The sequence below is a fragment of the Mesocricetus auratus genome, unplaced genomic scaffold (genome assembly GCF_017639785.1).
Source record: "Mesocricetus auratus isolate SY011 unplaced genomic scaffold, BCM_Maur_2.0 Super-Scaffold_6723, whole genome shotgun sequence".
In the NCBI taxonomy this organism is placed as follows: domain Eukaryota; kingdom Metazoa; phylum Chordata; class Mammalia; order Rodentia; family Cricetidae; genus Mesocricetus; species Mesocricetus auratus.
Window position 1 is genome coordinate 9,608,390 of NW_024429183.1, and position 21,836 is coordinate 9,630,225.

General features: G+C 41.7%; 1 protein-coding gene across 2 annotated transcripts in view; it reads right to left on the bottom strand.

The window, feature by feature from the left end:
* Vat1l (vesicle amine transport 1 like) overlaps window positions 1–21,836 on the bottom strand; it is a 176,353-nt gene that overhangs the window by 136,047 nt on the left and 18,470 nt on the right. Inside the window, exons 1-3 of one of the 2 annotated variants that reach the window (XM_040736498.1) lie at window positions 19,960–20,091; window positions 14,197–14,326; window positions 10,291–10,506 (exon numbers count right to left, since the gene is read on the bottom strand). In XM_040736498.1, coding sequence (XP_040592432.1) covers window positions 10,291–10,506; window positions 14,197–14,304 — 324 coding nt within the window. In that variant the 5' untranslated portion in view covers window positions 14,305–14,326; window positions 19,960–20,091. Of the gene's footprint in view, window positions 1–10,290; window positions 10,507–14,196; window positions 14,327–19,959; window positions 20,092–21,836 lie in introns of those variants that run through there. The other variant, XM_005073060.3, reaches the window with a different exon arrangement.

A 21,836-nucleotide genomic window follows, 5' to 3' on the forward strand; every position in this document is an offset into this window, starting at 1 on the left:
GGTAGAGGCAGGCATATTTCCAGAGAAACCCTGTCTCAGAGAAACAAATAAAGAAATAAAAGTAAAAGAAATAGAGTAATGATGATAGATAAATAAATAAGCCACGTAAAGATGGAAAATACGCCGGGCGTTGGTGGCACACGCCTTTAATCCCAGCACTCGGGAGGCAGAGGCAGGCGGATCTCTGTGAGTTCGAGGCCAGGCTGGACCGACAGCCTCCAAAACAGAGAAACCCTGTCTCGTAAAACCAAAAAAAAAAAAAAGATGGAAAATACACAGAGAGTCTGGATACTGTATGAGATTGTGTTTTTCAGTTTTTTGATTGCTAAGGAAGGAACAACTGCTAAAATACACTTAATTATAAATGATGCTGAATTAATTCAACTTATATCTTTTGAAAATGCCTTGACTTCAAAATTTAGGTATAAGGTTATGTTACTTTGGAAAAGAGTTTTTGTTTATGTTTCCACAGAAAATGAAAAGCTGAGGATTCCTTCCAGGCTTCTGTGGTTTGATGAACCAAGACCACCAGAAGCAATGGCCCAAGTGATTCAACATCTAAAACAGCTAAGATGATGGAGCCTTAGAGATCCCAAAAATAAGGACTTATACAGGTTTCTGAGTTTTGTCATGATCCCCATGGTATGAACAGTGCCCTCATCCAGCACGAAGCAGTTTGGAATGAGCAATGTCCAAATCCCCATATTATTTATAAATCTTTGTTTTTATTTAAATGGGGTTGCTTATAATTGGTTAATGATCACAACCAATCTTTTTTTTTAAAGAAAAAGGGAATTATGGTATGGAAATGAGTACTTTGTATTGGTATGGTTTTTCGTTTATTGAGACAAATTCAAGGTCAATTTTGTGATGTGTATATTTCTCTTCTTGATTAAGTATTGTGCTTATACTGATCTTTTAAAACATAATGCATAATTGAATACAGACTATAGATAGTTACTCTAAAAAACCCCTACCCAGGACCTCCTAGGAAAAGAAAAACAAGGCCAGGCCGTTACCTAATGAAAAAACCCAGACCAGGTGCCTCGACCAGCTGGCAGGGTGTCAAACAGGATCTGTGGTCACCAGAGCAGTCATGGGACCCGGATAATAATTGCTGAAGCATGCCAGGGTCTTTTATGTGGCAATATCAGGACACCTAGTTCTTGGCAACTATCCCTGCCCCCAGTTGTGTCTATGATCACCATAGTAGTCATGGGACCTGGATAATAATTGCTGAAGCGTGCTGGGGTCTTTCATGAGGTAATACCAGGAAACTTAGTCCGTGGGAACTACCCCTGCCCCCAAGATGAGCCAATGAAATGCCTGTTGCTATAGGGTTCGGTTCAGTGCCCGGAGCTTTGATGCCGAGGTCTTTCAACTCATAATAGTAAGAATTTATAGTTAGGTTAGTTAGGTTTTCTAGATATACAGAAATATATTTGAGATAGCTAGACAGTCTTCAAACCTTTCAAAGACCTTCAGAAAATGGCATTTAAAATGGTGTAGGGTTTTTCTTGACAATGAGAAATGTCTGCTCCTGGCGTCACCAATTACATCTGAGAGGAAGATGGGCATCAAAGAAACTCGTTATGGAGTTTGCTTTCAACATGGCAAGATTAGCCATTTGGGCAAGAAACTGCTCTTGCCTAGACTGTTTGACTGTTGCTGTATAAACTGGATATGCAGGACCCACAGGAAAGTGACTGCTGAACTCAAACAGTCCTTCAGGGTTCCTGCTTCATGGAAGAGTCTATGAGACTCTCTGCAGGACACAGAAAAATGATTGACAGACTGCTGATGCAGATGGACAGTTTGAAATTTCCTGCTTTGCTGAGAAGTCTTCCAGACACACTGTGTCCTATGGGCTGAAGATGGATGCTCCAACGTTACAGAGGAACTTCCGGTGACTGCCCAGGAAACGAGATGTTTCTGTCAATCCTAGTGTTTACATATTATCCTTTTGTGGTCTTTGATGGAGTTGAAGACAGATAGTTATAATTATAGTTTTCCCTAGTCATGATAAAAGATAAGCTACATATAGGACTTTGGACTCACAAGGATGAGATGGATGATATTTTCTCTAAATCATGCTAAATGTTGATAGACAAAATATTGTAACTGTGTTCTTACTTGATAACTGTTCTGTTATATATAATTTGACTATGTTAAAATTAAGACCTTTCTTTTTGTTTAGACAGAAAAGAGGAGATGATGGGGAAGTCCTGTGTATATGTGAATAAAGCACTGTTGGCCAATAGGAAAACAAGATAGGTGGGACTAGGAGTCCAGGAGGACTCTGGGTAGGAGAAACACAGGGAGTCAATATGTAGCTGCCATAGGCGTAAGAAGTTCAGAACTTTTCTCCGGTAAGAGAAATACTCAGATTAACAATTATGGGGTAAATACTTACATCAGAGCTAGCCAGTAAGAAACAAACAAGGCCAACAGCTTCATAATTAATACAGTGTCTTGTGTGTTATTTGGGAACTACAATGTGGCAGAGCCCAGGCAACTGGTGGGGAAAAAACAAAGCAGCTGGCAAGGAAAAGGCTTCTCTCTACAGGGGGGAGACTTTGTGATCAGGAAACTGTTAAAGAGTTGCAGCAATAGCCCAAGTGAGTGATATTGGGGCCACAATGGAAAGCAGGATAGGCTACTAGTTAGCTTCAGTTGCAACTTGACACAGCCCAGAGTTGTAAGAGGGAACCTCAGGAAAAGAATTGCTTCAATTCCACTAGCCTTTACACATGTCTGTAAGTCATTATCTTGATGGATGTCAGTGGCTTCAGTCCTGTGCAGGTGGTCCTAGGTTATATAAGAAAGTTGTCTGAGCATGAGCCACAGACAGCAAGCTGGAAAGCATCCTCCTTCCTGTGATGGTTAATGCCAACTATCAACTTGACAGAACCTAGAGTCACCTGGAAGACAGGCCTCTGGGCATGACTATGGGGGATTATCTTGACTGTATTAATTGAGGTGAGAGGACCCACTCACTGTGGGTGGCACCACTCCCCAGCTAGAGTCCTGGGTTGTATTAATGGAGAAAGGGAACTGACAACAGCATGAACTTGTCACTCTGTTTCCTAATTGTGGATTTGAGATGACCAGCTCCTTCCCGCTTCTGCTGTATGATTTCTCTACCATGATGGGCAGTACCCTTGAACTCCAACTCAAAAAACCTTTCTCCCTTAACTTGCTTTTGTCTAGATTCTTTTTTAATCCGAGGAATGAGAAAAGAAAGGAAGGTGTTATCCTACACACCTAAGTTCTTCAACAACGGAGGCTCTTTCTCCATGTTCTCAAGATTTCATGCTAAAGAATCATTTAGACAGGACCACCGTTTCCTGGGCCCATGGGATGCTATAGGGTAGGCTTAGGGTGCCCCAGTAGAGACCCCCCTTCCCTTTTGTGGTTGCTTCTTTTCAAGGGGTTGAATGATGCTGGAAGATAACTCATCCATAATGAATGGAGTGTAGTCCTTGAGCTGTAGCCAGTTAACTCTGAAAGTTAACTGTACTTTCCTTTCTAAGGCCCATGGAAAGATTAGATTTTTCTCAGTCTGTTTCCCCCCTCCTTCTTTCTCAGCCTATCTCCTTCTCTCTACCCCCCTTCTCTCTCTCTCTTCTTACAATGTGTCATCTGGTAGCCCATGCACAAAACCTCACTCACTTTCAGAAAGGATTTGCAGCTAAAGCTGGCATTGATGGAGCCCTAGCTGCATTCTGATTTCTCTAAAGCACCATTTTGCTTGGGGAAAATGAGAGGCTGCTGTGGAGATATATAAAGAACTTGAAAATCTATTTACCTTAGCCAAGAATCCATTAGCTGAAATTGTCTGTCTTTCCTTTAACTTGTTATCTTGGAACAGTTCTACTTTCACAAAGAGGTATAGAAACTTTCCATACAAACATTGCCTTGCTGACCTTAATGGCAATGCCCTCCACTCCAGGGTAATTCACCCAAAGTAGGGAATTAACATATTAACTGAACTGCAAAGTTTCTCTTAAATTCACCAGCTTTACCATTAGGCTACCTTCTCTATTCCAGGGGCTGACCTAGGGTACTACAATGCACGTTCATGTTTTCCTAGCTTGGTTTCCTGCTGTTTTGATAAAACACTGACCAGAAGCAACTTAGCTTACATCTCCCAGAGTGCAGTCCATCACTTAGGGAAATCAGGGCAGGAACTTGGAGTTAGGAACTAAAGCAGCAGACACACTACTTACTGGCCTTTTCAGCTTGTTTCCTCATATCACCCAGGACCACCTCTCCAGGAGTGGCACTACCCCCAGTGGGTCAGGCCCTCACACATCAGTCATTAATTAAGAAAATTTCCCCAAAGGCTTGTCCATGGGCTTATCCGTTAAGGACATTTCCTCAGCTGAGATCCCGTCTTCCCAGATATATCTAATGCCAACACATATATCCTGTGTTCTTTGTCTCCTCTGGCATGTGACAGTTTCTTAGGTGCTCTTTGCTTTTTTATTTTCAATACCTTGGCAGGTTTGAGGAGTACTGGTTAGATGTTTTGAAGGATTAGCTTTGATCTGAGGTTGCACAATCCTTTTTGATTAAACTTTTATAGGTTTGGGTAGAGGTGAGGTGTCAATCTCATTGCATATCTTTGAAAGTATGATATATGAACAAGAGTAAACCTTTGTTGGCATCAAATATTTGCCAGAAGCTATAAGTTATTCAGCCCCTGCTTTGGGTCTAATACTGTTCTTGGTACTATGGATATAAAGGTCAGTCTGTCTGTCTCTGTCTTCTACTTCGTTGCTTCCCAGTCTCCACTCCTTCATCACACCTTCTTTTCTCTCTCTGCCCCTTCCTTCCCCTCCCTTTCTCTAGAAAACGAATGGACTTTATGCCAGGGATAATGTCAACCCCATTTTCTCACTTTTCAAATGATGTCATGAAGTAGACATAGTCATTTCCACTGTATAGACTTTAAGTTGTTCACAATCATCTAGCTATTGGAAGACAGAGCTGCGTGTTGAAGTCAGGGGCTTTTGACCACACAACCATCCTTGCTTCCTATTGGATAATACCTCAAAATACAAAACACTGTTCAGATGAGCCCACGAAAGGAAAAGCTATAAGGATTCTTCTGTAGCTTTTTACAAAAGTGTTTGCCTAGACATGAGCTGCTGTATGGCTTCTCAGAGGAGGTGACATTTGAATTAGGCTAGAAGATCATTTTGGAAAGAAGAAACAGAGCTGGGCAGTGGTGGTGCACACCCTTAATCCCAGCACTTGGGAGGCAGAGGCAGGCAGATCTTTGTGAGTTCATGGCCAACCTGATCTACAAAGCAAGTTCCAGGACAGGCTTGAAAGCTACACTGCCAAGGGGATTACTGCTCCAACATGAGGAAAATAGAGGGGTGGAACCCAAAGTAGATAGCATCCAATGTCACAAAGGGCTTCCAAATAACAGCCATGCCACTTACAGAACAGGAACACACTAGTATGATGTCCAAAATCAGAAGGCTTATCAACAAGGCTCACTGAATGGAATTGGAAGAAAGCCCACACAGTTCCTGACAGGAGTCCCACACCATTGCTTATTTTGTTACTTTCATTTTAAGGGCTCATGAACCAATTTTCCACCAGTTTCTCAAGATTTATTAGGGGCATTAGCATCTCAGGCCATCTGCTCTTGCTATAGTCAGAGGAAATTATGGATCCAAGGCTTTGATAGAATAGTGGATACATTTGGGGCACTCCAGCAACCACACATCCTGCTCTGGTCTGAATTATTTCTTAATGTCCTATTATAGTTCTTTAGAATCACAGCTAAGGTTGGCATTCTTTGTGAGCTATCTGCAAAATTTCCACCCTGATCTTTAATGCAAAGCTGACAGAAATCTTGGTGCTATTAAGACTGTATATTTTACAGAAACCCAATTTAGACAGTTTTATCCTACTGACATTTAATCATATACCTTGGCCACAGTCTCAGAGATTTTGAAATGTCTATACTTATTCCCGAAAATTCACTAAATGCGGTGTGTGTGTGTGTGTGTGTGTGTGTGTGTGTGTGTGTGTGTGTGTGTGTGTGAGAGAGAGAGAGAGAGAGAGGGGGGGGAGAGCCAGGAACTGTTTACCTTGTTTTCTGACACCAGGTCTTGCACTGGCTTGGAATTTATCAAATTAAACTGGCTGTTCCAAAACTTGCCTGTCTCTGCTTCACTGGCTTTAGGTTCGGGATAGGTTCTGGAGATGAAACTCAGGTCCTCAAGCTTGTGTAGCAAGCACTTTCCTGACAGAGCCATTTCCCCTGTCCTCAGTAAGTGGAAGCATGAAAACGAAAGACCAGTGTTCTCCTACCATTCTGGGTGGGTTTGCTGAGTGAGAAAAGAATAGGTTTAGGATAACCCAGAGTAGGTACAAATTTTAATTCTTCTATTGCTTCCTGTGCTTTTGTTAAGCCACAGCGGGATCTCCACTGCGAGGGACAGTCTAGGAAAAATGGCCTCTGTGACAAATTACTACAAACTTAGGAGCTCACAAAATCTATCTTGCTTATATTGTGTCTCTGGAAATCTTATATTCAAAATGGGTTTCACTCAGCTGAAACAAGTGTTAGCAGAGTTGTTTTCTTCCACGGGCTCTAGATGCCTTGTCTCTCTCTGCATCTACAGCTCACCTGCTGTGTTTGGCCATAGCCCCACTCTGCCAGCAAAGCCACACAGAAGCATCTTTACACCTCCCTGACTCTTCTTTTTCCCTCTTTAGTTTCAAAAATTATTGTGATTACTTTAGAACTAGCCACAATCTGAGAGAATTTCTCCATCTCAAGACCCTTACCCTGATCAAATTTGTGAAATTCCCATTGCTTTGTAAGGGACACACTGGAGACTCAGGAGACTCTGCCTACTGCAACAACTGCACATAGGATGGCTGTGACAGTGGTATGGAACATCTCTATTCCTCTCCAAGGGTGTGTGTCACAGCAATGCAGGTAAAATTGCCCTCATGGGGTCCCTGACCACATGAATAGTCAGCAGCCATTGTCTTGGGAGGACTTTGGTTCTAACTTGGAGGATTCACTCACCTCCACAATGTGGGGTGAAGGTGGTCCCGGCCTTCCCCAGGCCAATCTTCATTTCTGCAGGACTGTCAACCCTGCTCAGCTCAAATAACTGTCTGTATGTGGAAGGATGTGCTTGGTATACACTCTTCCCTTTAATGATGACCTTGAATTGTTTCAACAAACCTACTAATCTTGTCGGGGAGAAATGATTTTCAATGAGGCCCTGGAGAGGTCCTCTGGAGAGACATGTGGCTGAACCATATCTTTAAGTCTGTCCAAAGATGAAGCCAGGCCATATATTCTTGGTCCCAGCATGTTGACTCTCACTAAATTTTTATTTGACTTCAATACTATTTGACAACTTTGGGAGCACAGCATAAGAGACTATGTGGAAATATTACTCTTGACTTTGAGCTCTAGTGAGGATTCTGTTGGCTTTCCCACATATGTTCCTTGTGAAAAGCCACAGATCAGCCCTCTAGTCTCCAAACTGGTATTTTTCTCTCTAATAGGTGTGCTTTATCAAATCAACATAGCTTGCTCACATGAATGATCATCCCCCCCCCCTATTTTCACCAGCTATTATGAAGCCAAGAGAAAAAATTATTGCCCATCTCAAACAAAGCTTTAAAACACACCAGCCTGGGTAACCCCAAATAACTTATTTTCCTCATCTTATTGTCCCTTTTTCTCTAATTCTTCACCATTTTTCTCATTTCAATTATTGTTGGCAATACCTACAATCCCAGAACTAAGAATTTCTTTTCGTGTGTTCTTAGCACAAAGAGAAAGATGTAGAAAATCAGTGATGACATATGTGCCATGCCCAAAAGAGTGTAGCCACTAGCACAAATATACTGGCAAGGATAGATGCTGGTACAGATATATGCAAATTAACTGTTCTAGTTTGCTTCTCATTACTATGATAAAACATTCTGACCCAAAACAACTTGGTAACAAGAGGTTCCTTTGGATTACACTTCCAGGGAGCAGTTCATCACTGAGGGAAGTTGGTGCAAGGAAGTCAAGGCAGGACTCTGGAGAAAGGAACTGAAACAGAGGCCACAGAGGAATGCTGCTTGCTGGCTTGCTCAGTCCACGAGACTGGGCAGCTCAGCAGTCCCAGTCTGATGCTGAAGGCCTGAAAGATTCTTGGAGAGCTACTAGTCTTCAGCTTATACTGGAAGCCCGAAGAGACTGGTTCTACTACCACTGAAAGAGTGCTGCAGCAATAGGACAGATGGACTTGCCAGCAAGAGTGGAGGCAAGTAGGCAAGAAGTAAGGTTTCTGTCTTGCATGTCTTTTTATCTGGGTTGCCCTTGGAAGATGGTTCCTACATTTAGGGTGGCCTTCCTGAATAAACTAATCTAATCAAGAAAGTCCTGGTAATTCCCAGGAGCTTGCATTTTAGTTTATCTCAGAGCTAATCAAGTAGACAAGTTAAGTGTAATGAACCATCACACTGACCCTTGGCAGGACTGAAGCCAGCATCACCATATGGATGGGAGCTTCTACTGGCAATGTGAAAATATCCCCACACTTTGTATGCAGAACACACTAAGACCATAAATGCCAGCATTCTAAATGGCTTGCTTGCTCTTAGCAGATTGCTGGAATGGAAAGTATTCTCTTTTCTAAGGCGCATTTAGTTTTTATTATATCTTTACTCATGGTCAGAAGACATCAGCAAATTTGTGAATGAGATGAAAGATCTCTTAAGGCATTCTGAAACTTTCACACCCATGCTTCTGGATGTGAGCTTGCTTTTTTCAGAAAGGAAATGCAGAAATGACCTTCCTGGGTGGGGAGAACTGCCCTGGTAAGGTGCTTTCTGCACAAGTATGAGGACCAGAGTTCCAGCCTCAGCATCCATGGTAAAAAGAGACGTGCTGTTGCCTATTGTGCCACTGCAGGGGAGGTAGAGATGGGCAGATCCCTGGGGATTGTTGGACAGCCAGTCTAAGTAATTTGGGAGCTTCAGAATCAATGACAGACTTTATTTAGAAAAAGCATGGAGAATGACTGGGAAGGGTACCTGATGACCCAGTGTCAGCCTTTGGCTTACACACACACACACACACACACACACACACACACACACACACACACACACACACTTTGTATTTTAGAAAATTATGATAATTGTAAAAAGCCTAGGATTTAAAAAAAATCAGTACTAACAAAACCTCCACTGAAAATATCTGAGCTAGATTAAATCCTAAGAACTCATTTCTGAAGCCAGCAAACAGAATCACAACTTAGAAACCTTTTGAATTTTGTTAGATTGTGCCTTCTCTTCTGAGTCTAGAGCACGGCATGTGCTTAGCGAATCTTTGTTGAGTTGGTGAATAATACCAGCTCCTCTCAGAAAGATGAAAGTCCCAGTTAAACCTCAATAGAACATTGTCAAGTCTAGTACTTGTCCATGTGAAGGGCATACACTATGCATTGGACATAAGTACCAAAACACATTGAAACCATGAAAGAAAATTTCTTCACTATAGTTCAGGTACGATGGGTTTTTCTTCTGTGGTTTCAATGTGTTTTGGTGCTTATGTTGAATGCATAATATATGGCCTTCACATAAACCTGAACTATAGAGATGAAATTTTGATTTCCTTCATTTTTCCCATTTGGCAAAGGTATGTCTTAAAGATTTCACATAGAATATTACCATGTGATTGACATTTGAAGCACGCATGTTTCTAATTTCAATTAAAAAAATCCCCCCAAAAAAGAATACTACCATGTATGACCACTCTCCTGAGTGTGCTAAGGTTTGGGTGCAGTTCTCAGTGTGAGAGGTCAATCTCTGTCTACATTTTTCCCATTTACAAAAATATGGCAGAGAACAAGTGGATTAGAATGCTATTATAAGAACACTGCAATTAATTGCAAAGAAAAGGACATTATCCACTATCTTGGCATTTTATATGACATCAACAGGATGTGATATGTGTAGATGTCTCATAATAATCAACACAGCACTTGACTATGATGCCAAGACTCAGTGTCTCTCCACAGAAACTATGCCTGAGACCACCATGTCTGCACCCTAAGCCCCAGAGACACCATTTGTGATGCTCAACATTACGATAACCTATAAAGACTTCTGCTGATCATGTAAGTGCCACTGCTGTTGAGGGTCATTCCTATGAATGACAAGTCACATAAGAATCACTTTGTCAAGTTCAACTCCATTTGTATCATCATGACCTTGAAGAAACAGAAACACAAACAGCAAACTTACCACTCCACCGCCAGCTGAGTGCACGAGCACAGACATCCCTTCCCGTAGGTTGGCAATCTCAAAGAGCATGGTGTATGCCGTGACGAAGTTCATGGGGAAGGCAGCGGCCTCGGGGAAGCTCATGTCATCTGGGATCTTATAGACAAACTCTACTGGTGTGCAGACCACCTCAGCCCAGGCATTGTAGTTGACAAATGCCATGACACGGTCCCCAATCTGGGAATAAAAAAATACAAAGTTAAAGGAAACTTGTTTCTTGATGGGGTTCTAACAAGGACCAGACTTATCAGGAGCTGTCCATGGTACATTACATGTGCAGCATTTGTCTTACATAATAGGCACAGGTTGTTTCTCCTAATTTATACTCTGTGACTGCCATAGAAATCCTTCTGGTTTTTATGTTTGTTCTTTAATGAAAAAAGCACAGTTCTATGTATTTTCAGTAAAATCTCAAATAAACTGCTATAAATCATAAGATTATTTAGGTTTCCTAACAACCTATCTTCCTTGCTAGTGTTTCTTCTTCACAGCCATGAAGTTGGGAAAACTCATTGTTACTAGAATAATTCTTCTATTCCTTCTCCTTCTCCACCTCCTCATTATTTCTCTTCATCCTTCTTCTTAAACAGTCTCATGTTTCCTAGCATGGTCTAAAACTTCTTATATAGCTGAAGATGCTGGGGGTTTAGGTATGCATCAGCATGTCTGCTTTTATATAGTGTTGAGGACTTGAGCCCAGGACCTCTTGCATGCTAGATAAGCATTTTACTAACTGAGATATACCCTCATTTTCTGTCAATAGAATTCTGAAGACTGTTTAGGTGGTAGCGAAACCTTGAAGAGTATCAGTACACCTGATAAGGGTAGGATGATGCACATCCGTCCTCTCTCCTTTGCAAACTGTCATTCACCCAAACCTTATGCCCTTCCTTTAAGGTTTCTTTTAGCCCTCATAGTCAAGTGCCCTTGGGCTTACACTTTGGTTTTTGGCTAGCAATGAATTTCTCTTCATGAGAGGTTGTTGTGTTTTCATATTTGATTCTAACAGAAAAACCCATGTATTGAACAAAAACAATTATATACTGGCTCTAACCTTCACATTATACTAGTTATTTAATCTCCATGACAGCTTTCTGTGGTAACAGCCCCACTATGCACACATTGATAATGAAGGTACATTATGTCTCTGACCTGAGGTCACACAGGTAAAGGGCTGTCTTTATATGTATCTTTCCATAATAGCACAGTGCTCCCTGCCATGAATGTTTATGTAAGCCCCTTCTCAGTCTTGCATTCCAAGCACAGGTGATACAATGGTAATGAGTTACAGTTCATACTCCCAAATTGTTCATATTATTTGAAAAATTGCAGGTGGCAAATATTTGAGTGACAGGCCTTAGGAGGCAACTCCATCTGGAAGGAATATTTTAGTAGAAAATAAATTCTTAAGCTGATGGCATGAGCATGGTGATGTTCCATACACTGGTTTAAAAGAGTGAAGATCATGTTTTTATGTGTAGAGGGTTGATGTGGTCCAAGATATTTCATAGTTGCCTACTTCCTAGGACCAATCAGTTCTGTGTATTTGGAGATAAGGTTGCTATAACCTCAGTGTGTGGATGTCACAGTGTCTATAAAGACTTTCCTGGCTATCCTGGAACCTATCAGATCTGGGTTAAGAGGAGCTCAATTAGATGACACATGTGAGGACCATATCTGTAGTGTTCTAAGAGAACCTACATATCTCTGTTCCGGTGTCAGGGCATCCCTCCTGGAGCTGACAGAGTTCAATTCAGGAGAGATATCTGAGTCACTGAACTCTGGTATACCTTGCCAGCAATGGGAACAATGCAAAGACTGGTCTGCTTGGTCTGAGAGAGCAATCAATCACCATGATGATTTGATGATCGGGCACGGAGGAGTAGCTGCTACTTACATCTTTCCATTTTGCTGGAGATGAAAATGGCTTAGATATAAACATGTGCTCCTGTGCCAGAGTCCTCTCTGGGTTAGACAGTGAGGAGTCCTTGCTCAGACTATCAAGTCAGGGCTAACTAAAAGAAGATAAGTAATATCTGAATGACAAATGAATTTAATTGAGTATAGTAAGTTATCCCTCTAAACCAAGTCCAATAACGTTTCTGTTTATTGGTGTTTGTTCAATGCTCAGGGCTAGCAGAATGAAAGAGTGAGATTTTCCTTTGGGGCCACATAGAGGAGTGAAGAACAAACAGATCTATATATGTGCAGCACTTCCGGAAAGAGAGATATGTGCCTTGGTGGCAGTGTCTACTAGGGACAGAGAATGTGAAGTTGTATTTAAAAATCCAAAGCTCATCCTTTCTTCTTTTCTGTAGCTTTCTTCTCCTATGTTGTTTGGAAATCATTGGCAGAAGCATCACTAAATGGGATGAGGTTTCCAGGGATCCCTCAACATGAATTTAGAACATTCAGTATTTTCAGGTGAGGACCAGCCACACGCTAAAGGTCAAGGGGAAGAGAAAGTTGGCGTTGGGTTTCACAGGGATCATCTTCACTCCTCATCCCTTGCATGCATTTTTGCAGCGTTGAGGGTGAGGGTAAAAGCCATGAGATCCTAGGAATTGTAAGATGGCTTTGGTAAGTCTGGGGTCTGCTTCTACTTTCTACCTTCTAACCTCACAAGAGAATTACTGCACCTTTTGAACCCAATGGAATAGTAAGAACATTCTCTCTCTCTCTCTCTCTCTCTCTCTCTCTCTCTCTCTCTCTCTCTCTCTCTCTCTCTGTGTGTGTGTGTGTGTGTGTGTGTGTGCGTGTGTTCACTGTGGTTAGAGAAAATAAGGTTGCTATACAAAGCTGGTTATGGTGTGTTCTCAGTTGTCAGTCTCCCTGCCTGTTTGTGGAGATCTCAGTTATGAGTGAGAACCCTTGAATTTGATTTCTATTGAGTTTTTAGAAGCCAGAGTCCCAATTTTTATACAGCTGATGTCGCTGCAGTGTTTCATAAGAGTGTGTGTGTGTGTGTGTGTGTGTGTGTGTGTATGTGCGCGTGTGCCACAACACTGTGTGCAAGTCAGAGGACAGCTTGCAGCTCTCTCTTTCAACCTCCTGTGTTGTAGAGACTGAACTAAAGTCATCAGGCTTGGTGGCAAACACCTTTATCAAAAGCCACCTTGCCAGGCACAGGGCTTCAGTTGTATTTAGTTTGTATTAGAACAGCAGGAAGATTCGTGCATGCATCATTTTTCAAAATAAAATATTTTATTGTGGAGAATTTCACATGTGTATGAAAGCAGAATAAGGAAATAAACCACTTACATGTTGCCCTTTTCCCAAGGCCATTAATTAATCCCTCACCAATTCTATCCTATTGTCAGGGCGAGATTCCTTGACTTAAACTATTTTTTAATCTGAAATCCTATTTTATCCTATCATGAAATAGCCCAGGATTTGTAAATAATAGCTTGAAAGGTACCACCTAGGTAAATACTTTAAGGAACTGTATTATAAAATAATGAACTCCCCTTACATTTGTGTTTTCTGGTTGATTGGAGGCCTGAGATGGTGGAAAATAGTAGCTGGAACTGGAGCAAGGGGCCATGCGCTCAGTTACTACAAAACCGAATAGTCTGAACAGCTATATTAATTAAGTATGAAAAAGGAATATAACAAGGCTTGTCCGGCCCGCTTCTCCAAACTGTTGCCAGGGGCAACGAAGATAGTATGTGAAAAAAATTCTAAAAAATTATGCAAAGTCATGAAATTTTTGCAAAGTCCTATCATTGCAGATATGGTTAATGTTATCTAACGCAAAGTGACCAAATAAAACATGACTACTATTACTTCAAATATATTTTACATAGTATATAGTGCCTCATAGATTCTAGATGATTACTGCTCTTTATGCCAGACTTAAAACTTTACCTCGTATCCTTTCACGCTGTCTCCTAGAGCTTCAACAATCCCAGAACACTCAAATCCTGGCACCAAGGGTGTCTTAGGAGGATTGTCAATGTTCCCTTGTCGCACCATCAGGTCAATGAAGTTCAATCCACTGTGAACAGCAAGCAGAAAGAAAGATTCAAAATGAGATCCCCTTCTGGCATTTCCTTTCCTTCTCCTGTCCTCTGTCTTCTCCCTTCTTTCCTCCCCTTTCTTTTGGAAAAACAAATCCTTCTTGCCAAAGTGTCCTTAATAGTAATGCCACTTAGCTAGACATCAGCAATAAAGCAAAATTCAATTATCTCTATGTGGATAAGTAATGCTTTCCTGGCAGTGAAGATAGCTGCAGTTCACACTCTAATTCAGCCCCTCAGAGTCTGCTCACTCTTACTCTGAAAACACATATTGACTAGATTGATCACTAGGCATTCTAGCACTTAATCCCAGGGAAAAATTTTACTAGGGAGTGGTTATAAGCAGATGCATGGAAAGCAGCCAGACACAATGGCTACTGGTCAATGTATGAGACAGAAAGAGAAAGGAGACCGAATTTAAAAGGGTTCAAGACAACCAACCATCTCTCTCCTTGATCATCACACACACTTATGCCAGCACTGTACATAAATAGCACCCGCCATACTGAGTGGGAGCCATAAAGAGACTGCATTAGTTCCTACGGGAGGAAGGTGGCTCAGAAAATGGACATCAAAAGATGCCCTAAGGGTGTGAGAATACAGCATCTTAGTCATGTCTGAATGACAGAAGTTTCTCAGTGAGGGTTTCCATTGCTGTAACCAAAAAGCAAATTAGGTAAGAAATGATTTATTTGGCTTATACTTCTGCATGGCTGTTTATCACTGAAGAAAATCAAAACAGGAACTCAAACAGGGCAGGGTCCTGGAGGCAGGAGCTGATGTAGAGGTCATGGAGGGGAGCTGCTTACTGGCTTGCGTCCCATAGCTTGCTTAGCTCACCTTCTTATAGAACCCAGGACCAACAGCCCAGGATGGTACCACCCACTATGGGCTGGGCCCCTGCCATTGATCACTAAATGAGAAAATGCCTTACAGCTGGATCTCAAGGAAGCCTTTCCTCAGCTGAGGATCCTTCCTCTGATGACTCTAATTTGTGTCAAGTTGACACACAAAACCATCCAGTACAAGAAGTTACAGGGTATTTTCTCTTAACTCATTGCTTTTAAAATGATACAGTCATGAAAATTATGTTTAAGTCATTGACACAGGAAATAATATGCTCAATTTCACTGATGCCATCAACATACCCAATGGCTTTGTCCATGTTGGTTTAGATCTAGATTTGCATTTAGCTACATTTGCTAACTGCATGGAGGAACATATCTCACTGGAAACACATCTTTTATCAAGAGATGCAGTTTTTACAAGTTTCTCATTTTCATTAACTACCATCTAAACAACAAACGTTTCCATCTATCCCAAGGTCAGTTAGTATCTGGTCAAGTAAAATAGCTTGAGCTATTGAATACAGCGAAGCCTCTTTGAAAGCAAAAGAGCATCTAATTCTGCCTGTGTCCCCTGCTCTCACTCATTAGTCTCATTTATACAGGATGGAGGAAGTCAAGGAGATCAATTTCCTTGAAGGGTGGATTTAAAAGTCGACACTTTCTTGAGGTCCTCCTGATCAAGAGTGAAGTGAGGTCCCCTTCTTGCCTCAGATGACATATCTCTTGTAAGGGACCTTTAGGAAGGCAATCGTGTGCCTCATGACACTTCTTTGTTCCTATAGGGCCTAGAATGTAATGGTCGGTCCCACAGTCACACCAGAACACAGGTGCTCAAACAGCATCTTCTAAACAAAGGAATAGTCATGGATATGTAAAAGTTTGCACTTCTGGTTTAAAATGCACCCTTTTCAAACACCAAAAATGATGGAGACACTTTTGAAGTGTATGTTCAGACTTTCAAGAGTTCTTCTTTGATGTTTAATAATCATTTCTGTCATTTCTTAACCAAAAATGTTCTCCAACGATAAGTTGTGTTTCTTAGGAGTCTGGGGAGATGGAGTTCAGATCACAGCTCTACCACTTCTAACTATATAATCTTGAATAAATAACTTGGCTTCTCTGCCCCAAGTTTCCCCATCTGAAGGCAAGGGTTAGGCAGCACCCATGGACTTGTTATGAAAACTAGAGTGAAGTCCTGAAACATGGCACCAGCTTCACAGAAAGTATTCAGGAACCATTCGGCTTATAATGCACATCTTTAGTTAAGAAGGCAAGAAATGTGTGAACATTCTAGGAAGGCTTGCCCCTCTTTTTTTAACATAAAAGAAGGGGTGTGTTTAAAAGCCATTCCAGAGCTTATATGGGACAACATCAACTGTGTACAAACCTCACTTCTGTGAAAAGGTCTATTGTTCAAAGTCACTGTAGAACAATAAAAAGAATTTCTGTGTCTCGAATCAAGCACTCCACCTCACCCACGCATGGTTCAGCTCACTGTTTCCTTTGTGTGATAACGTATGGTTTTCCAAGACCCAGATATCAAAATGCCAGAAAATAATCACTCAGCCATTTTGAAAACACAGACACCTCTGGAAAAAGCTTCATGCTAGGTGCCCATTACACAGCTTAGGAGGGCTGTCTTCAGTTGCCTTTGGCATTGTGAACTGAGATCCAAGCTACTGAGCTCTCAGTGAGATTGACTTTCCATAGTACGATATTCAGTTATTCCATCAGGTCCTGGGAAACAAGCACTTCAGTGTCTTATTTCTGTACAGAAGAGGTAACCTATTGTCAGTGGACTACATTTATCTGTTGCAACATCCACATCCTCTTGAAATGGACATAGATTGAGTTAGTTAGGAGTTTGATTTGTGGTAGAAACTGTACTGAGCATTTTTTGTTTTAAATTTAAACCTAATTACACTCCCAGGAGTAAAGAACTGTGGTACCCATTTCCAAGTGAGGGAACCAGAGACACACAAATTAAATCAGTATTATCTTTAAGAAACATGAAAGGATTTGACTTCAAGCATAATATAAACTTGAACCCTTACAAAATACAGTACATACACTATGTTTACATGTGGCACGTGTGTGTAGTAGTATTTTGTGTGCAGTATATGCACGTGTGTGCATGTATGTGTACATGCTACATGGAGGCCAGAGAACATTGGGTCACCACCTCTATCATGCTCCAGTCTCTCACTGAATTTGAAGTGAGGCATGGAACGAGCAAGCCCCAGTGATCCTCCTGTCTCTGCCTCCCTCAGTGCTGAGGTCACAGGCATGTATGATGCCACATCTAGCTTTTGACATGGATTTGAACTCAAGTTCTTAAGCTTGTGGAACAAGTGTTCTTAATTTCTGAGCCATCTTCCCATCCTCTTCATGGAAACTGCTCCACCCATCATGCTGGATGAAGCAGCATGTCCCAGCGTCTATAACTCCTTACCTTTACCTCTTGTCAGCAGCCGAGTGTGGCAAAAAGGAGTCCAATATTGGAATAAGAGTGGCCATGCATAATCCATGCATAATTCTTTTTTTAAGAAAGAGACTTTATTCTTACTTATGTGTATGTGTTTGTGTCTGCATGTGAGTGTGCGCATTGAAGCAGGCACCTGAGGAGACTAGAGACATGGGAACCCCCTGAACTTGGAGTTACAGGCAGCTGTGAGCCACCTGATGTGAATTCTGGGAGCTGAACTTGGGTCCACCACCCAATCCCCACATCATTCTCCATGGAGGGTGAGGCCTTCCATGGGGAGAGGTCTTCAGAGTCTGTCACTTCATCTGGGGCGGGGCCTAAGCACTCCCCCATGTGCCCAGGCTGAGAGAGGTTCCCTCCATATGGAATGGGCTCCCAAAGTTCATCCATACGCCATGGTAAACACTGATCTACTACCCAAGGCCCCAGAGATTGCCGAGGTCCCCAGGAGCCACTTTCAATATGAGTAAATAAATTATCCAACAAATGGTTGCTCCTCCAAAGTCAGTAAGTGGGAATATCCTGAAGAGAACAATTTGGTGCCCCTCATGCCTGCTTCTCTCTGAATTCCTTTGTTATTCACACGTCTTTCCACTGGTTCTCTTTTTCTCATCATTTTAAAAATTTATTTAAATACCAACCACAGTCTCCTCTCCCCCCCTCCTCCCACTCCCTCCCTACACCTGTCCCATGCCCCCCCATCCACTCTTCCTCCTTCTCCACTTAGATGGGGTAAGGCCTCTCCCATGGGAATCAACAAAGCATGGCACATCAAGTTCCTCTCCCCTGCATCTAGGCTGGACAAGGCATCTTCAAGGCATCCCACCATAGGAAATAGGTTTCAAAGAGCCAGGTCATGCATCAGGAATAGGTGCTGGTCCCACTGCTAGGGGCCCCACAAAAGACAAAGCTACACAATTGTCACCCAGATGCAGATGACCTAGGTCAGTCCCATCCGACTCCCTAACTGTCCAACCAGAGTCCATGAACTCCCACAAGCTCAGGTCAGCTGTCTCTGTGGGTTTCTGCTTCACTGTCTTGATCCCGCCTTGCTCATACAATCTCTCCACCCTCTCTTCCACTGGACTCCTGGAGCTCAGCCCAGTGCTTGGATATAAATCTCTGCGTCTGCTTCTATTGGAATCTCTTTACTTGAATTCCCTTTGTAGTCTCATAAAACCCAAATCAACAAACTAAACAAGTACCATCATCAGCCACCCATTGAAACATTTTTTCAGACAAAAAAGAATGATGTTAGAAATATGGAGACAAAAGCCAAAGAGTGAAGCTTGTTGACCTCAGTTTCACTGCACTTAATGCTTTTATTTTTCCATTGCTATGAAAGCACAACAAAATAGGGGCTATCAAGACATGCAGTGTCACAATTATAGCTTCCATTGCTCTCTGAGATAGCCTGATTTTTACCTGGACACTCATGTGAGGGAGCTGTTAAGGACTGTGCATAATCACCCAGGTGCACACAGGGGCAGGATGGGGGAGAGGTAGAGATAATCTCTCGATGCCTCTTCTACTGAATTTTTTTTCTTAAGGGAAGAACAGTTTATTTTTGCTCTCATTTTGAGGGTATAAGACATCATGACCAGGAAGGTACAGAGAGTTTGTGGCTTCTTGAGTATGTGGCAAGGACTCCTCATGTCTCTCATTTATGTTTTGTATTACAATTTTCAAAAATTTGAAATAATTGCAAAATGGCATTTGAAAGAACTTGATATTGTTCTGCTATAATCCTAGTTTTTTTTAATTGGTATAATCTTTCTTTTTTTTCGAGACAGGGTTTCTCTGTATTGTTTTGGAGACTATCGGTCCAGCCCAGCCTTGAACTCACAGAGATCCGCCTGCCTCTGCCTCCCGAGTGCTGGGATTAAAGGCATGTGCCACCACCGCCCGGCTAAATTGGTATAATCTTAATGTGTATAAAAAGACTCATATTTTTCCTCCCGTACTAAATTATTCGTTAAAAGTTAGGTATAAAAGGGTTATTATTGAGAAACAATATCTTAAAGGGGTGAAGGCAGCAGTGTGAAGAAGGTATCCTGAAAAACTGTCATCATAAGAAGAGGGCTCCAATGTCGTGATGGGAAACGTGGAGGCCCTTGGGGACATTCCCCTTAAATAATATTGTCTTACACTTACCTACAATAGCAGAGTTTACAATATGTTTTCATGAAAGTCTCTTTAAACTCTTTAAACGGGCCCAGGAAAACGAAACATGCAAATATCACTTTCGCATCACATAAGCATACATATTGAGACTCACATGAGAGGAAGGAGCTGCCAGAGACAGTGCCTGTAGTCTGTGCAGAGCTGAGACTGAACAGAGGCCTGGGGATGACTTTCTGTTTACAGCCCAAGACACTGTGAAATGCAAGGAAACCAAGTGCCCAAAAGTCAAAGACTCACAGGCAAGAAGGCTAAGAGGAAATGGCGAAAGAATGGATGGAAGTACACAGGTTCTAGAACCTTCACTTCACTCCATTGTCTGTGGACCATTACTGAGTCTCTGAAGCCCTCCTCACCTCTCACGCTCTTCTCCTGATGGTCCTGTCTTCTGTGGTTTCTACTTAAAATAATATTAGAATTAAATCCCAGGGAGACAGGGAGAGACACTAGTGGTCATGAGATATGGACTCATAAAAGGAGCCAGACTTCCTTGACCTCTATCATTTCTTTTCCTTACTTGGTGAGGCATGTCACCCTAGGAAGCCTCGGGAGAGGTAATGAGAGATGTTACACTGTCTCCATCACATGGTCTGCACCAGCAAACACTGCTCCCATAATGAAGATGCTACCTATGAAGACCAAGGTAGGGACCGTTTTAATCTCCCTGCACAAATGGAACCTGCGGTCATGAGAGAATCCAGTAATCCATCCAAGGATATATCATAGGACCTGAATAAACATGCACATTCTTTTTTATGACTTCTGAGCTTGAGTTTTTGACCACTAAATCAGCATCTTATTTATAAGCCATAGTGGACTGTTGTGTGCTCTTATCGGTTATCATTTGGGATATGCTAACATTACGAAAGAATTCTAAGGTTTGTGCCAGCTCTTTTTTTTCAGATAGCCTGTACTTCAGCCCTGACCAGGGGTATCTAAACTTTGTTAAATAATTAAGCAAAGACCACCATGGTGAACACCTTCTTTGAGCCTACATTTATATGGACACAGATCACAAAAGTTCTACCCTATATTCTGATTGTCTGCTCATCAGAAATCTCAAAGCTTATCTTGCCATTGGTCCAGGTAAGAGGCAGATCAGTAAAGAAATCACCTTCAGAAGCTCACAGTGTCTTATTACAGAAGGACTATTGTTGAGCACTCCATATAGACTTGCTATATAAAGATACAATTGTTTCCCCTAAAATTAGAATTCAGTATTAGGTTGTCTTTTAGGTTTGGGATAGTAAATAAACTGTTTTTTTCTCAGTTGGTGGTTTGGATACTCTGACCTAAATATATTCTCTATATTATCATTTTTTAAGGAGAACGTGTGTGTGTGTGTGTGTGTGTGTGTGTGTGTGTGTTTGTGGTATCAGTGTATGTAAGCAAGTACACTTTCATGTGTGTGAGCACAATGTGTACATATATATGTAGAAGCCCAAGGTTAATATTGTGTATTTTCCTTGTTCATTTTCTAGTTTATCTACTGAGACAGGCTTTGAACCTGGAGCTCACCAACTCTGCTAGTCTAGCGAGCAAAACCGCTACACTGTCACTATTTCCCAGGACAGTTGAGGTTTTCTGACCTTGGTCTAGAAGATCATACTGAGCCACATTAAATGTAATCTTATTAGATTAGCTTAATTTGCCTAATTTGTCTGTCTCTTTCTTGGATCCCAATTCTTTGATCCAAAACCTTGGCCTACCTTCATGAATTTCTGTTCTCTGAACATGCTGTGACCGAGCCATTGCTGTCTATGTTCAAATTGCTGATAAAAAAAAACATTGGATAGGTTGTTACATTCCTGTGAATGGCATTTATAAAAGGCCAGTGAGAGATGTTGTTCTGGAAATATAAAATATAAACTATAACTGAAAGAACTTCACTCATGGTTTAATATGATTCTATGAAATATCTTTAGACACCTTGAGCTCCTGTGCCTGAAGTATTCGGTGGAAATCGTGTGATCT